The sequence below is a fragment of the Podarcis tiliguerta genome (genome assembly GCF_965153285.1).
Source record: "Podarcis tiliguerta genome assembly, chromosome: Z".
NCBI classification, from domain to species: domain Eukaryota; kingdom Metazoa; phylum Chordata; class Lepidosauria; order Squamata; family Lacertidae; genus Podarcis; species Podarcis tiliguerta.
Genome location: NC_139553.1, coordinates 46,513,950 through 46,532,878, shown reverse-complemented (window position 1 = coordinate 46,532,878; position 18,929 = coordinate 46,513,950). Strand labels below are relative to the sequence as shown.

Sequence of the window (18,929 nt, the reverse complement as noted above, 5' to 3'; positions counted from 1 at the left end):
TTAGAAGCACTGGCCAGGTGAAGATCTTTCTGTTTTCCTAGGCATTTTAGATAGTGGATGATTTTTGAATTGAGTTCCATTCTGTTTTGCCTTGATGTATTTCATTTCTATGCTCACTTATGATACACAAGTTAATTTTATTCATATATAAATATATATTACCCTAGAATCCTTTTGATGAAGAGAGGGCCTAGAAATACTTTGTATGAATAAAAATGTTACAGGAAAATGTATTCTTCATTTTTATTTGTAATAAGCTAGCTAATGTGAAACGGACACAGAGATGGGATGCCATGGGAGGAAGGTCTTCTCCATCCCCAACATGGATTATAATCTCCAGGTTCCCTGTCTTCATTTAGAGAGAGAGGGAGAGAGAGAGGAAGGAAGAGGAAGAGGAGAGAATGGGCACATTCATACCATACATTGAAAACTTGATGATACCACTTTAAACAGCCATGGCCTCTGCCAGAGAATCCTGGGAGCTCTAGTTTGTTAAGGGTGCCAATAGTTGTTTGGAAACCTCCTAGTCCTCACACAGAGGTATAGTTCCCAGAGTTCCCTGGGAAGAGGCATTGATTTGTTAAACCGCTCTGGGAATTGTAGCTCCCTGAGGGGCCTTGATGGTCTCCTACCAACACTCAGCACCTTAATGAACTACAGTTCCCAGAATACTTGGGGGAGGATCCATGGCTGTTTAAAGTGGAAATGTAGTGCTTCCACTGTACGTTGCCCAGCTGTGAGTGCTGAAGACCACTCCCTGCAAGGCCTTTTCCCACCTGGCTAAGGGGGTGGGGACCAGATTCACTCTGCTCTGCTTCAAAGACTCCTGGGAGACCAGAGGGACATTGCCCTGTTGCGAGTGCTGAAGAGCTCAGACTCACCGGAACAAACTCTGGGTTTGGGGCAAATGTCAAAAATACTTCATGTTTTTAAACGTTTTAAATAGTTTCCAATTTTGGGTTTTTTGTTTTGTTTTGGTCCTGAATGGGGCAACTGTGCCCCTGAAGGACCAGGTGCGCAGCCTGGGAGTCATTCTGGACTCACAGCTATATATGGAGGCACAGGTCAATTATGGGTACAGGGCAGCTGTCTACCAGTTCCAACTGGTATGCAGGCTGAGACCCTCCCTGCCCACAGAGTGTTTCGCCAGAGTGGTGCATGCTCTGGTTATCTCCTGCTTGGACTACTGCAATGTGCTCTATGTGGGGCTACCTTTGAAGGTGACCTGGAAACTACAACTAATCCAGAATGCGGCAGCTAGACTGGTGACTGGGAGTAGCCACCGAGACAATATAACACCGGTCCTGAAAGACCTACATTGGTTCCCAGTATGTTTCCGATCACAATTCAAAGTGTTGGTGCTGACCTTTAAAGCCCTAAATGGCCTCAGCCCGGTATACCAGAAGGAGTGTCTCCACCCCCATCGTTCACCTCTGAGGGCCTCCTGGTGGTTCCCTCACTGCAAGAAGTGAGGTTACAAGGAGCCAGGCAGAGGGCCTTCTTGGCAGTGGTGCCTGCCCTGTGGAACGCCCTCCTGTCAGATGTCAAGGAAATAAACAACTACAGTGGTGCCTCGCAAGACGAAATTAATTCGTTCTGCAAGTTTTTCGTCTTGTGAATTTTTCATCTTGCGAAGCATGGATATGCATTGACGGTTTCCCATAGGAATGCGTTGACGGTTTTAAGAAAAAGGCGCAAGACGTTTTCGTCTTGCGAAGCAAGCCCATAGGGAAATTCGTCTTGCGAAGCAACTCAAAAAACAAAAAACTCTTTCGTCTTGCGAGTTTTTCGTCTTGCGAGGTACCACTGTATCTGCCTTTCAGAGGACATCTGAAGGCAACCCTGAAGGAAACAATTTTCTATTTGCTGTAAGCTGCCCAGAGTGGCTGGGGAAACCCAGCTAGATGGGCGGAGTATAAATATTGTTTTCCAAATGTTGCCTAACACCTGTACAACTTGAGACATGAGGGGAGGAAATGCACAAGGGCCATTCTTTTGAATTTTTTGGAGAATAACTAGCCAATATGTCAGTATTTTACTTTCCACCAAGAAGAATCCTTGCAGATGCCGTTGAATTACATCCCAAAATGCTGAGGCCTGCTTCTGGAAAAGGGAGCATGCTGCATTACCTGGCAGAAATCTACCACCACCATTCAGGAGTCAACAATCAAGCCTTCTCCTAGTGATGTTCCCCCACTTCTACGTTGTTTCTTGAGCAGACATTAAAAATGGCCAAAGATAAGGGTGAACTGGCCAAGGGACAAAAAACATTTATTACGAAGAACAACAAAAACACTTTACTCAAAGTTCTTCCGTGGCTTTCAGCCCCAATTAAGAAGCTAATTTCCCATCCAGGTATTGACGAGGCTGAGACCCAGTCAACTTTCAAGAGTGGCAGCATCACATAAACTCTTCTCTCTCCTCTTTTTAAAATTAATCTTGCATTTCCAGAACGGAGTCCCAACACTGCAAATGGATTCCAGGGCAAAGTTTTGCCAACACTTTTTGGAAATAAAACACCACACCAACTGTAGAGGGAGGAGCAACAAAGCTGTCTTTGCCAGGCTTTCAGCATGCAACATACTGCAGTTTAAGACAGCCCTCCATCAGCCCCCCCCCCAAAGAAAGACAAGAAAGACTCAGTGCAGTGTCGAACAAGTATATTTATAGCAAAAATAGGCTTTTACTCTCTTTCCCCCATGATGTTCTGTCCCCCCCCCCACAAAAAAATCATTTACACAGTAAACAGGTCAGCTGCCGCTGTGTGCACTGAGCCAGCTCCTGACCTCCCTGATGTCTTCAGCTCTTAATGGTCCCTTCCCACCAGCATCTCTCCACCGCAAACTCCCCACCATCCTGCCTTGCACAAAGTGAGAGTCTCCCAAAAGGTGCAGGGTGTGCACTGTGCTCCACATATATAACAAGCATGCACAACTGCCCAAATGAAGGGTGACCGTGGCGCCTTGTGCCAGTAAGGAGAGTGGGCTTGCTGTGTTTCCAGAGTGGCATTTGCCAGCATTATAACGGGACCCCAGCCCTCCTGGCTCGGTGGTGGGGAAATCTTAGCAAGAGCATTTATAGATTACAGGGAGACCCACCCAGAACCAGCTCCCAGCATCAGACTGTGCTCCTTGGGAGGGGGTAAAAAACAAGGGGATACGTATTGGAGGAAACCCACCTTGGGCAATGAGTGAAAGTGTTCAGGAGTGCAAGGTGGGAATCTGTGGAATCTCTGTAGCTTTGCTACAACCAAAGCCAAAAGGTGCTGGGGAGTCACAGCCCTCTTTCTAGGCAGCCATGAAACCAGACATCAGGAAGGGGAAGCAATTGGGACAGCTGGGGTGGCCGGGAGGCAGGCTGAAAAACTGGTACAACTTTGGGAATATAAAAAAGGGCAGAAGTGGAGGCCAGGAAATGACCATTGAGGGCAACTCTAGAAAGAGTAATGGAGTGGAATTCTCTCACGGGAAGAAGCACTGCAGGCCCACCTGGTGCTTTCCCATCATCATTAGACTCCAACTCCCATCAGCTCTTGTAAATATGGCCAGCAGTCAGAGGAATGATGGGAGTTGTAGTACAGCAAACATTCAGAGGGCATGCCAGGTTAAAGAAGGCTGCTGCAGACCTCCTCCCCCCCCGGACCAGTAGGAAGCAAGAAAGTCCTTCCCTCAAAGTCCAGGGACTTATCTTTTCCACAAGTTTGGCTTAAAGCCACCGACCGCCCCAACTGACAGAACATTCAAGACCCAAAGTGGGCTAAGACATTGGCACAATTATGAGCAGCAGGAATGGCACAAGGCAAGGAAAGGGTCCTCTAATACTGTAAAGGACGCCAGAAACTCAGTAAGAGCTGCTACAACTGGACCAACAATGAATTGCAATGACGACCCCACCCATCCCCATTAAAAACATCTAGCCACCATGTGGCTTTCCACACCCTTTGCAGCACACACCTGCCTGCAAAAGGGTTGTGTGGACAGAAATGGCTCCAAAAGCTGTTGGATAGAAAACACCCTTGCACGCAGCCAGCCATCTGACCCAATACTTTCTCCCAGATCCTCAGAGCTCAGCGATTGCACAAGACAACAGAGGACCGCTGGGAGGAAAGGCGCATCTTTCTCTTCACATCTTAAGAGGGGAAGGGAAAGCTATCAAGTAACTGAAGTCGCAGAAATGGCATGGTGCATGAGCCAGAGTCCAGGGGGTGCTCGCCTGCAGCCCTCTAGGAGACCATGTACTGAGTGATGGCTCGAAGGGCATAGAGCAACTCTGCCTGCAGCCGGGCTTCCAGGATGAGAAGGTTCATGTGGACCTAAAAAGGAGCAGAAGAAAAAGGGATGGTTAGAGGAGAAAGAAGCCTGACTGGACCACAGGGCAAGGGTTAAGTACATGTGAGCTTGTTGGAGCAGGCCAGTGGCCAATAAGATGCCTGTGGGAACCACACAAACAGAACATTAGCTCAACAGTTCTCTTCCATTTTTCATGCATCCTGAATCTTCAAAAATTCATCTCCATTGGAGTTCATTCACAAGTTATAGCATTTTAAGAAACTCATTGGAGCACCAAACTACCAATGGTGGCTACTGTATCCCTCTACAGTTGGAGCCACCGTGCTAGACTAGGGAGGCTTTGGGACAGATCCAGGTGGGTTCTCAAGTTCACCCAGCCCACCTCTAGAACATCTCTCCTGCACCATTTAACTGTGATTGGACAGAAACATATGAAACTGTCCAGTACAGAGTTATTCGAGTGCTGGTCCATCTAGCCTAGCATTCTCTATAGCAGCAGCACTGGCAGCAGCAGACTCCCAAGACCTCAAGCAGAGCAGTTTCCCCAGTCTTGCTGCTCAACCTTCTGCAGTAGATGTAGATTGAACCTGGGACCTTCTGCATGTACATAATACTCTCTATCCACCAAGCTCTCTAAGCTATTGGACCTGCCATAAGCTCAGTGGTTGAGCACATCAACTTTTAATTAAGTGTGGTAAATCAAGATCAGCACAGCCTATTAAATTAATCAAACCATTGTTTGTAATCCCTCCCTCCTGTGTTGGGTCATCCCTCCCTCCTGTGTTGGGACACATTAAATTGATCACTTAGGAAGGGGTGGGTTGGGGGAGAGAAGAGAGGAGAGAAACCCAATCTCCTTCTCTCCAGTGCCCTCAATCCTGCAGTGTTGATATAAAAGTTTTTTTAAAAAACAAACCAAAAAAAACTCTCTAACAACCTGGCATTTGGTACAGAAAATGATTCATGGACATCCAATTCCCCCAGGGTCTTAAAAATACACAGGGCCAGCCAACTTCTTTGAAAAGGCAGCAGCAGCAGAGATTAATGTCTTTGCCAAGCAAGGTGGTTAGATCCTCAGGTTGCAAAGCAGGTGGCGGATTTTGCAGGGCAAAAAAAAAGAACACAGCCGGCAGTAGCACACACAGAACTATGGGCACATAAGCAAAGCTCACTCAATTAAAAAGCAGGGCAGGGTCTGGTGGGGACCAAAAAGTGCATGTAACACTCCTTGTCCAAATCTCTGCCAAGGCCAGCACCGTGCTGGAATCTCTCCTCCAGTTTCTCAAAAGTTTTCTAGCTCTGTCCTTTTGCCTCATAAAGATGTCTTTAGCAGGCTGTGCCTGTTGGGTTATGAGCTTGCTTATTCATTGCAAGAGGGGTATATTGCACATGTTTTATTTTCCAGCAAATCATTCTGCAGCCTCTCTGGCTGCCCATGCCTCCTAATCTGAAAAAAAGCCCCAAAGGGCGAGTTCTTGTGGTGTCTCTCTGTGGGCTTTAATGGGTATGGGGGCATCCAGGGGTGCTGCAGAGTTCAAGCTGCTGGAGTGTCTTGGTTTGTAGAATGAAAGAAGAGACGACCAACATACACACAGAGCCTTGGGCACCTTAGCAGTGAAGTACAGAAGACAAAGCCCCTGCCCCCTGCGGATGAGAATTTCACCACACTTTCCTCTTCCCTTTAAAAATTTCCAAATGCAGTATCTTCTTTCCTCATCTTAATAACTGACAAGTATCTTGGAGTGGTGGGGCAAGGAGAGAAAACAAATATTTTAGGCAGAACAATTTCCCAGCTGCCATTCTAACAGGGTGTTTTTTTGGTGGGGGAGCATTCTGGATTCACTGCAAGTGAAGAGGAATGCAAACATCAGCCTGCACCACATTACCATGATGCTCCAAAAAGAGAGGGCATCTCACCCACCCCCCTCAACAATTCACCGTTGGAGATGTGGTTTTGTTGCTGTTACTATTGCCTGTAAAATGGATACAGCCTGGGCATCACCAAGGAGCAGACTAATACCCCTTTGCCCAAGACACATTCTCCACCAGTAATAAGGTGGCAAATTCAGAAGTGCCAGGATCCCTTCAGGATAGTCACAGACACACACAGACACACCCCGCCCCCTTCTACGATTATACAATGATCTTATAATTATACAGTAAAAGCAATTAGAGATGCATTGTATCTCCTTGTGTTGCCTCTCGGCTAGATCTGCTATTTTCTGTGCATGTACATAAGCAAATGATTTGGAGTGCTCCAGTATCTTCTTTTGAATTTAAGTGGTTTTTTCAGCACCTTGTTTTTTCAGTGTTATTAAACGCTCAGCTTTGGAGCATGGAGAACAACTTCTCCTTGGTGTTCTTCTGATGCTCCTCCTCCAGAGTGACCCTGGGAGACCCTCCTCAGTGGCTGAACTCACCTCCTTTCACTCCTGATGGGCTCCAGCCAGTACAAAGGGAGCGAAGACCTTTTCCCAGTGGCTCAAAAGCTCCCCTTTCATGTGACTGGGCAGCTTCAGGACCCTGAGGTAGAAACCGTAACGGGTCTTCAACCCCTGCAATCCCTGGACCACCACACCTCTGTCCTCCATCCACTCACAAATCCTGCTATCTCTAACCTTTTCGCTGTGCTTGAACTGCTTCCAAAAGTGCGTGAAGGTCTCCTGATCCAACTTCTCTGGGGTGCAAGTCACAGTTTGTATGTAGAGCTTGAGTGTCTGTTCCAGGAGCTGGTTCACCTCTGAGTAGTCGTAATCATCATACCTGGAATAGAACAGCAGTTACACAGGAGCTGGCAACCAGAATAGTTTCTTTCACCCTAAACACATGCCAGTTTCAAGCCAGATTCCAAGATGCCCTGGGCGAACAGGAATTCTGCCTGCTTCCTCCTCAGCTGAAGCTTAGGAAACTAAAACGAAACATTTGCCGGAGCCCAGGAGAATGATCTGGTCCAAACCCTCCTGTCTCTGAAAGGCAGCTGGCTCTCAAGTTCCTGAACATACACACATACAGCAGAAGCATGAAACAGAAGCTCCGAATCCTTTCCTGCAGGGATCTTGCCCAGGTCCATAGAATGCACCATGCACCCTCCTCGGGTGCTTTTCCCTGCCTGGCATGTCTCCCTGATCAGCTACACTGCCTCTCCTGGGTGGGGGAGATTTTGAAAGGGTGTGTGGCAGGATGCAGAAACCTCAGGGTTTTGCTTTGAGGAAGGACTGTGGCTCAGCGGTAGAGAACCTGCCTTGCATGCAGAACATCCCAAACTCACTTCCCTGGCATCGCCAGGTAAGGCTGTGAATTGCACTCCCTGTCTGATACTCTGGAGAGCTGTACCCAGTCAGAGTTGCCAACACTGAGTTACATGGACCAACAGGTGTGACTCCGGTACAAGGCAGATTCCCAGGTGGTAGGAGCGTAGCCTGCTTTAAAGAAGGTAAGTAGCACATCCATTGCTCAGCCTTACTGTTGCCTCTGGCCTCATCCACTACGTCAAGCTGAAAAAAACCTCCCCAAGTCTTGCTTTAAATGGGTGCAGCAGAGACTAGGCTGAGTGTGGAGAAATGGGATGATTCCTCATGCTAGGCTGTAGTGCCTCCATATATATCTAATTCAGAATATAAACAATAACTGTATATTATTAATCTCTATTATTGCTATTTTATTACCGTGTGTGTGCATGTGCGTGTGTGTGATTTTTTCATTTATTGGGAGAGGCTTTTTGTGGAACCTCGTTCAGCTGCACCGTATGGTCCATGGCGGTAAATCCAGTAATGGAAAATTTATGTGGTGCCTCCCTTCACCCGATGCCCTAAACAGGTGCTTATTTTGCCTAGTGGTTAATCCAGCCCTGCGTTCCGCACAGTATGTGGCCTGGCTTGCTTTCTAAAGCCCCCCATGCACCAGTTCCACACTGCTCAGGGACGGGCAGGGGGTGTTTTCGGACAAGAGCTTGGTCCCCCACAGAGCACAGGAGAGACAGGCGAAGGAAGTGGTTACCTGATGCCGAACATGGAATGGACGTAGTTCCACACGCTGCGCTTGAACGTGGCTGGGTCACAGCCCTGCCGCTTTGCCAGCACACAGCTCTGGAGCTTTTGGACCTTTTGGAACTTGTCATCTAGCAGAAACCCGATGTCAGTGTACAACCTGTTCACCAGTGAGAAGCCGTGGTCTGCCCAGGAGTAATCCTGCCAAAAAGAAAAGAAGAAAAAAGGTGGGTCGAGAGAAAGGACAGATAAGGAAAGGCAGAGGGAGGGTGCCACCAGCAGCCCCCAATGCAGGCTGGGGAGGACCAGCAAGGTTTCTGTGCCGATTCTGTCCCCCGCAACTGTGCAGGACATTTTCAGGGGGATCACCACCACTCAATCACAGCCACTTTAACGCAGCAACTTTGTAACATTTGTGAAATTTTTCTAGAAATATTCTGCAATTGCATTGTACATTGATGCTGTGTCTTGATATTCCACATATTTTGTGGTTTTTATTACTTGTGTTTATTTCGCTATGAAATTCATTGTTGCTGAATTAGGTGACTCAAAATGTGGAATTTATCATTGTCGTTATTATTACCATTAGCAGCAGCAGTACAGAATGCAGAATTTTGAGTTTTTTGCATGGGTTTCAGCTGACATGTGCAACCTGCTTAGAGATTGAAATATTAAAAGGTTGTGTAATTTAAAATGTAATAAGCATGTACCTGCACACAGAATATCTGTGGTTGGTTCTCATTAAGCTGAGCAAAATCCTGGTACCCAAAACTGGGGTCTTCAATGAAGCAAGAGATGTCTGTGGTGCCAGAAATTTCACCATTGCAAGCTGGAAGCCAGGTACATATAAGCGAAAGAAAAAAGAATAAGAAAGCTGTGTTGAAAGGAAAAGGAGAGGGGCCTTGGAGAAAAAGCAGGGTGTGTGTATGCATGATAGTACTGCATTCACTCCCTGCATGCAGAAATTTCTCCACCCAGAATGTTCTCCTGCAGCCTTACCTAAATGGAGGGCAAACAGGCAGTGCCCCACCGAACTCAGTCTGTTTACAGCTGCCCCCGCCTGCCTGCCTGCCATCATGCTCACTACCAGTCATAGAACCATACAATTGTAGAGTTGGAAGGGACCATGAGGGTCATCTAGTCCAACCCCTGCAATTAAGAGCCTCTTGTTCTACAGACTGAGCTTTCCCAGCCCAGATGATGGCAATGCCTGGCAGCTTCCTCCTCCTTGGTCTCAGCGTTGACCTTGTCAAACACAGCAGGGAGGAGGAAGAGGTAGACGCTAGAAGCAGCTGGCTCTCCATGCCATGGGCTCTGGTGCCATCTACTGTTGGCCTCCCTGCCTTCCACCCCACCAGTCCCAACGAGTGGCTGCCACCACTGCCATCCACCAGCGTCCAATACCCTTCTTAGGCATTACCTTCTTCCCTCTCAGGTGTTCTCATCTCCTCCCGTGCCTCATTCTCCACTTTCAGCTTGTGAATGTGCTCTTGTAGAGACTCCACCTCCGCACAGGAATCCATAGACTGCAGGCCGGGGGGGGGGGGGGAGAAAACACCAAAGAGTTTTGCTGGCTCCCAGTCCAAGAAGGGCTCCTCCCCACCCAACCACAGCCATGATGATCAGTCAGACCAGTGGTGCATCAAGTATTGTCTACACTGACTGGAAGCAGCTCTCCAGGGTTTCAGGCCGGGGATTTCTCTAGAGATGCTGGGGATCGAACCTGCAACCTTCTGCATGCAAAGCAGATGCTCCACCACTGAGCCCCAAATCCCATGTTTCAAATACAGAATATTCCTGCCTTCTCACCATGCCCACTTCTCTGTATACCCCAACCTCCCTTCCCAGTGCATCCCAGCCCCAAGTGTACCTTCTTGCGGTTGTGATGAAACACATCCTGGCTGCAGCCATTGTTGACTTCACAAAAGCACAGGCTCCCCGGCAGCGTGAGCTTCAGCAAGCCGTCTGGCGGGAAGTCTTGTTCACAGCCACATCCAAAGGCAAAACTGGCCAGTGCATGGTAGTGGGCAAGGAGCACAACAGCATGGACCAGTTCTGCCAGGGACCAGCTCTCCTCCCTGATCTGCAGCAGCTTCTGAAAGGGAAGCAACAGAAGGGGGAAATCACCTCTGAATGCAGCCAGTGGCCTCAGTTCCCAGGAACCCCACATTCCAGACACGGAAAACCTCTCACACAGCTGTCAGAATGCTTCATTTAATCCGTGCCCTTAAATTTATTCCAGCTGCCTGTTTTAAGTTAGGCTTCACACCCGCTTGCCAGTATTTCAGTTGTGGCTGCCATTTATCTTAACATTTTGACAGAATTGCTTCATTGTGTATTTTGTATTATGTGTGTTTATTGTGTGCAGTTGGTTTTAAAGTTGTAAACTTGCTTAAAAGCCAATTTAGGCAGCATACAGATTTAATAATGATGATCCTAGTAATATTATTAAAATAATAAAAGTATTGCAATGGAAAAGTTTGAGTCAAATGAATTATTATTATTATTAATGCATGTGCAGAAGCAGGTGTGAGCACAAAGGCTCCGCTGCATTTACAATGGGGATGAATGGAGACTCCCAACCGTATCACCATTCCCTGCTAGATTCCTTCTGCACAGCCCCACGGTGTTACCTCGAAGTGCTCCTTGCCAATGAGCCATGGCTGGTGTGCCAGGATCTTGTTAATCTCGCTGAGTCTTTGGAGTTTTGGGGGGATGTATTCTAAGCCTCTCAGCCACTGGGGGTCACCACCCACCCTCAGGAACTGCAGTGCATGTAGATTCACTAAGTATCGACACCGGTGCCGGGCAGCTGCCTGCAAGAGATGCAACAGGCACATTAAATACACTCAGAAACATAGAAATGTAGTGCTGAAAGGGACCCTGAGGGTCATCTCATCCAACCCTCTGCAATGCAGGAATCTCAGCTCAAGCATCCAAGACAGATGAGCACCCAACCACTGCTTAAAAACCTCCAAAGAAGGAGAGACTACAATCCCCCAAGGGAGACTGTTCTGCTTGGCCCATGAGGACAGGCATCTTGAACAATGTGCTTAGCGCAACATGCTTTTCACATAGAGGCTATTTTGGAGGCAATGTGGGAAGAAGGCAACTGGCATGTATGCCCAGTTGTGCAGCACCCCTGAGGCACTCCACAAGTGCTATAAAGGTCTGGGCAGCAGAGGATGGTCCATGGGGACAGGTGGGGCACTGCCTCCCTAACCTCAGCTTTCCTTCAACCAGACCCCATGTGTCTGCCTTTTTTACTAGTGCAGAGGGTGGCACTGGCTGCCTGCTTCCTCATCCTTATCCTCATAGGGAGAGACAGGTACAAAGCCTAGAATTAAGTTGGCCCTGCCTTTCATAGACCCTGTTGCTTTTGCCTCCTCCCTTAAACCCTCGCCAGACCCAACGGACAAGAGACAACACAAGGTTATGAGCAGCTCCAAACCAATAACAGCAAACTGGTGCGTAAAATGGGGGAAGTGTGGGGTGAAAGGGCTGAGTGAGACCAACAGCTGTAGCAAACAAATGAAACACACACACAGCGTTTGCATGGCAGCGGAACCAGCTTTGGTTACTCCAGAGGTTTTGGACTACAACACCTGTTCTGGCTGGGGCTGATGCAGTCCAAACAGGTTGGAAAAGGCTGGCTTGTGCCATCAGGCAGGTGCCGAGCAAGCTCCTGCTGGAGCCTGGAGTGCGAGTGCACCTGGCCCTTTAAGGCAAAGGTGCCACGTTGAAGGCTGGCTCCCCCTCACTCACCATGATGGCGATGTAGTGGCGGCAGTAGAATGGCAGCGGCCCGTCCATGTGCAGTAGGTAGTGTTGCATCCGGAGGAAACTGTCCAGGTATTGCGGGTGATATCCCATCTGCTGGCTTATGGCTTCGAGGCACCCGCGGGTAGCCAGGGCTTTCACAAAGAGCAAGTGGGAAGTCCTCTCTTTGTCACCAGCACTCATCTTTGCTACCTGGGGAGGGGAGCCGGAGGGGAGGGAGGGGAAGGAGGAGAATGAGAAAGGTGCTTTGTGTCCCCCAGCTGCTCTTTTTGGGAACAGGAGAAGAGGATGATAACAAGAAGAGGTTGACAGGTGCAGCGAGAAAGTGAAATTGCAAGCTCATGGAACGCAATGTGTCTCAAAGGCAGGAGTTGTTTTTATTACTGATTAAACTTGTAGGGGTGTTGGAAGCTGCCTCATACCGAGTCAGACCAGTGGTCCATGTCGCTCAGTATCTTCTGCAACGGGAACCTTCTGCAGCCCAGGGGCCGCATTCCCTTCTGGGCAATCTCCCAAGGGCCACATGCCAGAGGTGGGTGAGGCCAGAAGCAAAAGTAAGAGGAGCAAAGACTGAAAATTTTACGTTTGTATGGTAGGCTAGATCCTACACACACTCACCAAATCCTCAATATCCTCTATATCCTCCATCCAGAAAACCAAGAAGCATTATGAGAGTTCAAGGGTACATTCCAGCTAGGCAAAAAACAAACAAAACAGTTTGGATTTGAAGCAAGATCAGTGAAGGGAGCAGCATGGGGAGAGTTCCAGGGGTCAGAACCAGGAGTGGAGGGTCACATCCAGACCCCTGGCCTAAGGTTTCCCACCCCTTCTTCTCTACACTGACTGGGAACAATTTCCCAAGGTTTCAGACCAGAGCCTTTTGCAGTTCTCCTGGGAGAGACCCAGAATTGGACCTGGGACCTTCTGCAGGCAACAGAGATGCTCTACCACACGAAGATTCCCAGGTGCGTAACCGTTGCAATGCACAAATCAGTACAAGAAGCATACAACCAACGACAGACACAGCAAATTATTAAAGAAAGCCGAGCATCACAATATCAATAATCAAGCAGCCCAACAGCACGTCTAAAAAACAGTCATTCCCATTGGCCAGAGAAAGCAACTGCATCTTAATCTGCTGCTTAATATGGTAGGGGGCAATGGGGTCTCGGTGGAAAGAGACTGTGTCCCCATCATCTGAGAAAAGAGAAAATGCCCTTCTCTGGGAAGCTGACTGGGTGTTAGAAGAAAACTTAGAATTGGGCACTTTCTTTGTGGGTTCAGGGCTGCACACAGTTCTGGGCTATAAATAAGTGCATGCCATGTTTTAATAAGAGTCCGGCTGCTGGACCAGAGCAAGGGTCCATCACTTTGTGTCTCACAACAGCCAGCTAGATACCACTGGGAAACCCACAAGCGGGATACAAGGGTGCTGACACAATTTTTTTTTATTTTGCCACCATGTAGAAGCAATGCACCATTAAGTCTAATTGCACTAATTTCTGTCATATCTATTTTTGCTAGAGAAGAGTGAAGGGAGAGGAAAATGTATCACTGAATTCTTCCCTCCCAATCAGAAGACACTAGATTCAGCCCCCAAACCCTACAGATAATTTCACCAGTCACTGCAAAGATCAGTTCACACCCTCTAGGACTAGAAGCTCATTTCTCCCCACTTACTTTTTTTTAATTAAAGCCAAGGTTCCTCGGATACCTTCCTTGAACAAACTAATCAAAGCAGACATTTGTTATCAGTGATTCTGCCATGGAGGGCTCCTTCCTACAAGTCCTTTTATCTCAAAGCCCAGGTACACGTGCATTTTACCCTCCAGTCTACCCCCTTAAATCTTCAGCTGGTCTTTCCAAGCCAGAGGGGCTCCTGCCTCCCACTTAAATAATCATTCAGGGGAGGCTCAGGCTCAAATCTCACCCAGAGCCCCATAAACAGATTTTGAGCTAACCCAACAGATAGTGCAAAAACTGTACCAACTGCAGGTGCCTAAGAGCATCGCTTACCTGTACAGCAATACAAACAACTCTCTCTCTCAGTCTGCAATGAGCTATGGATAACATTAAGGCAAGTCTTGTGCAGTCCATTTAAGATCTGGGAAGTCGACCCACCCACCCACCCAGGGCTTTGGGGCTTTTCTACCACTACTCCCTCACTCACCCATATGCATCGAGGCTGGAACTCATGGCAAATAGGCAGAGCAGAGAAGGAGGACGGGACAGTGGAAAATCACATATCCAGGCGGTGTACCCCACTCCTTCAGAGTCTAACAGGGCCTTAAAATAACATTCCTGAACTCTAAAATAAAATTAGAAAAAGCAACACCGGGAAGTGATGCGGCAGTGGGGTCAGTGGAAGTGCCAAAGCCTGGCCTTCGAGCCTCAGGAACCTCAGAGACTCCACCTGGTCCGGACACACCAGAGTTCTGTGCAAGTTAGTCGCAGGGGTGTTGTGCCAGAGTCCAGTTCAGAGGGAGCTCACTGCAGCTCCTGCTTTATTTTTAACATGCCCTGAAAGGAGGGGTCTAGGCTCGCTCTCCCCCCCCCCCCATACACGCCTTCTCCATCTCCCTGATGAATAAGTGATCTAGTGAGCTATTGGTCCTGGAGATGCCCTCTCTTTCTGAATATACAACAGACATATAAAGCACACCCTCTTCCCAAAGAGAACCCTGGGAACTGTCACTCACCCCTCAAAGAGTTGCAGCTCCCAGCACCTTAAACTACAGTTCCCAGCATTCCTTTTCCTTTTGGAGCGGAGGGAGGGATGTGTTTTAAATGTATGGTGTGGATGCAGGCTAGATGCATGCAAGTGTGATGGACCACCACCACTCTGCTTTGGGAACAGATGAAATTCTTTGAACCAAGGTGCAGATGAACGCCAACCAGTTCTTACAAATGCTTGTGCTACTCAGAGAAGAGTCCATTAAAATTAATGACCCTGACTAACTTAGGTTCATTCATTCCGATGTGCCTACCCTGAAAAAAACTTACAACCCAATGTGAAGGGAGGGGAAAAAACACCCCAACATCATTTTACAGAATTGTTTCGAACAAGTGGCAGATTAACCATCAAGGGAACAACAACAACAACGAGAACAGAGAGACAGGCTTTGGGGGAGCAGGATGCACAGTTTACCAGGGTGCTTCTTCGCCCCCCCCCCATCTCCCCAAACACCCGACACGCAGAAGCCAGCCAACCTCCATCTTCAAGTGGGAGAATTATAAACAAGGGGGCGCAACCTGGGGAAGCGAGAGGTCTCTACCTCCAAGCAAAGTGAAACACTACGAGAAGCACGGACAGCAGCAGCAGCAGCACCAAAATGGGGGAGTGTGCGGTGGTCTCTGCAGGGCGGTGCAGAAACCCCGAGTTCCCTTTTTAAAAAGGCTTTCCAAAACGCAACATCTCGGGGAAACCCCAAAGAACACGCCCCCTCTTGAAGCCTTAGCAGCAGCTGGACCAGTGACGGCCCACTCTCCCGTCCCGGTAGCGGCCCCATTGTCTCCCTGCCGGCGCGCCCCCCAATCCATCTATGCACCCACCCACCCACCCACCCCCGCCGCAGCGAGCGGGCCGCAGCGCCCCCTAGCCGCACCACCGACGAAACGCAGGAGGAAAAAGAGAAAAACAACTTTGATTGGCAGCGCGGGGAGGCGGAGGAGGAGAAAGAAGAAGAAGCGGCGGCAGCAGCATCCCGCATCCCTGCCTCTGCCGCCCGGACTAGGACAAAGAGAGCGGCGGAGGCCGAACGCGCACAGGCAGCGCTCCAGGGACGCACCGGACAAACAGCCGCTCCGGATGGATGTGAAGAAGCGGAGGGAGAAGCAGGGCGGCAAGCACAATGCCTCTCCCCCCGCACGCCCGTTTCCTGAGGGGTCCTAATCCTGAGAGTCAGCGGAGAGCCTTCTACGCCCCACGCCCGCCCCCGGCTCTCCTGCCCTTAGGAGGTTCAGCTACGCCAAGAAAGCAAAGCAAGTGGGGGAAGGGCACTCTGGGGGCGCGACGTTCAGGGACCCCCCCCCCCAAATTAAAGAGAAAAAGTCCACCGCAGGGTTTTTGTGGGGGGAAGGTGGGGGACACAACACGCACGTTCCGGCTGCAACTTCAACGGCTCGCATGTTTTTGAGAAGCGGGGATCCGTAGCATTCACCCGCTGTCAGGAGTGGACTGGAGGAGGGGGCGTGTGCACCCCATCCGACCGGCGCGATTGACTCGCCAGCAAACGCCGGCGGGGCTTGGAACTCTTTGCTTACTCTAGAAATTGCACCCTCCTCTGACCCGGCTGCCACAAGAATCCCTTTTAAACGAACCCCTTCGGACGCGGCGCCAGCGCCCCAAACCGGCCACCTCGGGGGAGGTTGTTCTACGGACGTGGTGGAATTTGCAAGCGCGGAGGGTCTGTGGAATGAGTTTGTTGGTCGTGCCGCTGCTGCAGCATTTAAGCTGTGCAAGCGGGAAGTGAGCCCGAAGTGAGCGTGATTTTAAATGAGGGGACTTCTACGCCCCTTTCCCTCGGGGGTCTCCTTAAGCCCTGCAAAGACAGTCACTGCCAGCATCTCAGAGGATCTCCCGCTTACCTGCAGCCTATGGCACTGTTTTCCGCGGGGATGTTCGGTGCTAGCGGGGCAAAGTATCATTTTCACCGGCCTGCCGGGTTTTCCTCCCTCACTGCATGGATACGGCCACTACCGGACTCTGAGCCGCGGCCAACCGGCGAAGCTTACAAGCCCGGACAGCCTAGCTGGAGTTAAGAGGAGAAGGGGCGTGGCCCACCTCCCAACGCTGTCCAAACACTGCAGAGGGGCGGAGTCGAATAAGGACGCCTGGCCTATCCCGGACGGCGGGGCGGGGCATGGGGAGCCTTGCGGCAGGAGGCTTGCGTAACCACGTGGGTCCGAATGGAAAGTTACCTGCCCGTCAAGCGCCTAGTCCCCGCCTATTTAGGTGAAAGGGGCGGGGCCAAGGTTCCAGCGTGGTATTCCTTGACAGCTCTTAAAGGAGTCGCGCCTTATTTTTGCATGTGTGTTTTTGTGCATGTGTGTATGTTACTCTGTGTGCGTGTGTGCGTGTATGCGCGCGCTTGCTTGTATGTGTATGTGCATGTGGCTAGCTTCCTCCTATACCTGTTGGTTTACTCGGAGAACCCACTGAAGTCTTCAGAAGCTTGTAACCTGCAAAGAATAGCAAGAACACTTTTCTTAATAAAATAAAATTTAAAAACCAATACAATTTTGGTTATTCGGTCCACTCTTTGTTTTTCCGTTTATAGCTCCAATGTATATTACTGCAATAGTTTGCCGTATACATACCGTAAAATTTCTCATTCGATATAAATACTCTATATATGGAGCTCAGTCACTTTCTTCTCCTCCCCCCACCCCCCGCTACAACCCCAAAATCCTGAGCCCTGCAGAATGACAGAAACATAGAAATGTAGAGTTGAAAGAGACTCCACGGGTCAACTAGTCAAACTCCCTGCAATGCAGAAATCGCAACTAAATAATTCCACACAGATGCCCCCACAACCTCTGCTAAAAAACCTCCTAGGAAGGAGAGCGTACCACCTCTTCTGGGAGTCCCTTCCACTCTCAAAGAGCTCCTACTGTCAGAAAGTTCTTCCAGATGAATCTCCTGTCCTGTAGCTGGAACCCACTGGTTTGAGTCCCACCCTCCAGAGCAGGGGGGAAAAGCTTGCTTCCTCTTGCATGTGACGTCCTTCAGATATTTGAAAATGCATCTCGTATCTCTGTTTTCTTTTTAGCAATCTAAACATACCCAACTTTCTCAAGCATCCCTCGCATCAGAGTTGGATTCCAGAGAGTTGATCGTCTTAGTCACCCTCCTCTGTACATGTTCAAGCTTGGCAACATCCTTCGTAAATTGTGGTGCCCAGAATTGGACACAGGACTCCAGGTGTGGTCTGACCAAGGCAGAGTAGAGCGGTACTATTACTTCCCCTTGATCAAGACACTATACCTCTGTTGAAGGTATAGTCACCCTAGAATTGGGTTAGCTTTTTTTGCTGCTGCACCACACTATTGACTCATGTTAAACTTCTGGTCTGGATCCTTTTCACATGTACTTCTGACAAGGCAGATGTCCCAAATCCTATATTTGTGCATCTGGTTGCTGGATCCTACAAGGCAGTACAGAGCTCAATATTTTATTCATGGTTTTCATAGCTTGTAACCAGTTGATACTGGTGTATTCATGTTATGAATACCTGCCCGCAATTTCTTTCCTTACTGTTGGTAGCATTCTAAAAATTATTTTTTTGGGGGGTGGGGTGGGGACATAAGCACTACTGCTATCTAACAACAGCTTTTTTTGTGTTGAACCCAGTTTGTGTCACAGTTTCTAGTTTGGGCAATGAGCCCCTGTGCTGGCTGTGGTATAATGACAGAACTCTGCACGTGCACAAAGGAGTCTAACATTTCAAACTGGTTTTAGTAGTGGGTACGTGAAAATATTGCTCCATTCCTCAGGAAGCCACTATAGGAACATCCCAGCAATCCTTGTTCACAAGCGAGTTGCTGCACAGAAATCCCAAGGACTTGCCCACCCAGCTGAAAAGAAGGAAAATTACGGGAGTGCCTTTTTTATTCTGACACCTAGCATAGAAATACACTTCGGCAACTGCATGAGTAGAGGAGGATCCCTGGGTTTTAGAAAGATTACCAGGAGAGAATATGGATAGTATTATAGATAATCCCTTCTGCTCATTATGAAGGCCATTGGTTGGTGATGAAACATCAAAAGCCTTGTGCCCTAGGTAACAACATTCCCTCATCTGAATGCAAAAATGGAATTACAGGTCATTGCCAGGTACCCACAAGAAGGTGCTCACCCTGAGCAAGCTCAGTG

General features: G+C 48.9%; 1 protein-coding gene across 5 annotated transcripts; it reads right to left on the bottom strand.

Moving 5' to 3' along the window:
• Nucleotides 1-2,645: 2,645 nt before the first annotated feature.
• LOC310669095 (sestrin-1-like) lies at nucleotides 2,646-17,288 on the bottom strand. 5 transcript variants are annotated; one of them, XM_083422659.1, is made up of 10 exons: nucleotides 16,643-17,288; nucleotides 12,674-12,748; nucleotides 12,041-12,247; nucleotides 10,909-11,091; nucleotides 10,146-10,370; nucleotides 9,696-9,801; nucleotides 8,986-9,104; nucleotides 8,286-8,476; nucleotides 6,908-7,052; nucleotides 2,646-4,312 (listed from the first exon to the last, which is right to left on the bottom strand). In XM_083422659.1, the coding sequence occupies exons 2-10, from the start codon at nucleotides 12,701-12,703 to the stop codon at nucleotides 4,223-4,225; spliced, it is 1,296 nt and encodes a 431-aa protein (XP_083278785.1). In that variant the 5' UTR covers nucleotides 12,704-12,748; nucleotides 16,643-17,288; the 3' UTR covers nucleotides 2,646-4,222. The 5 variants fall into 5 exon arrangements, with proteins under 5 accessions (XP_083278785.1, XP_083278783.1, XP_083278784.1 ...); XM_083422657.1 differs by lacking the exon at nucleotides 16,643-17,288 and adding an exon at nucleotides 14,226-15,596; XM_083422658.1 differs by lacking the exon at nucleotides 16,643-17,288 and adding an exon at nucleotides 14,755-15,596.
• Nucleotides 17,289-18,929: the final 1,641 nt, after the last annotated feature.

Bases quoted from the DNA above. Each gene is read 5' to 3' on its own strand.
- LOC310669095 (XM_083422656.1), bottom strand. From the start codon at position 16,702: ATGATACTTTGCCCCGCTAGCACCGAACATCCCCGCGGAAAACAGTGC. The intron at 10,371-10,908 runs GTAACACCGTGG...CTTCCCTTTCAG, and splicing joins TTGGCAAGGAGCACTTCGAG to AAGCTGCTGCAGATCAGGGA. The intron at 9,802-10,145 runs GTACACTTGGGG...CCCGGCCTGCAG, and splicing joins TTCATCACAACCGCAAGAAG to TCTATGGATTCCTGTGCGGA.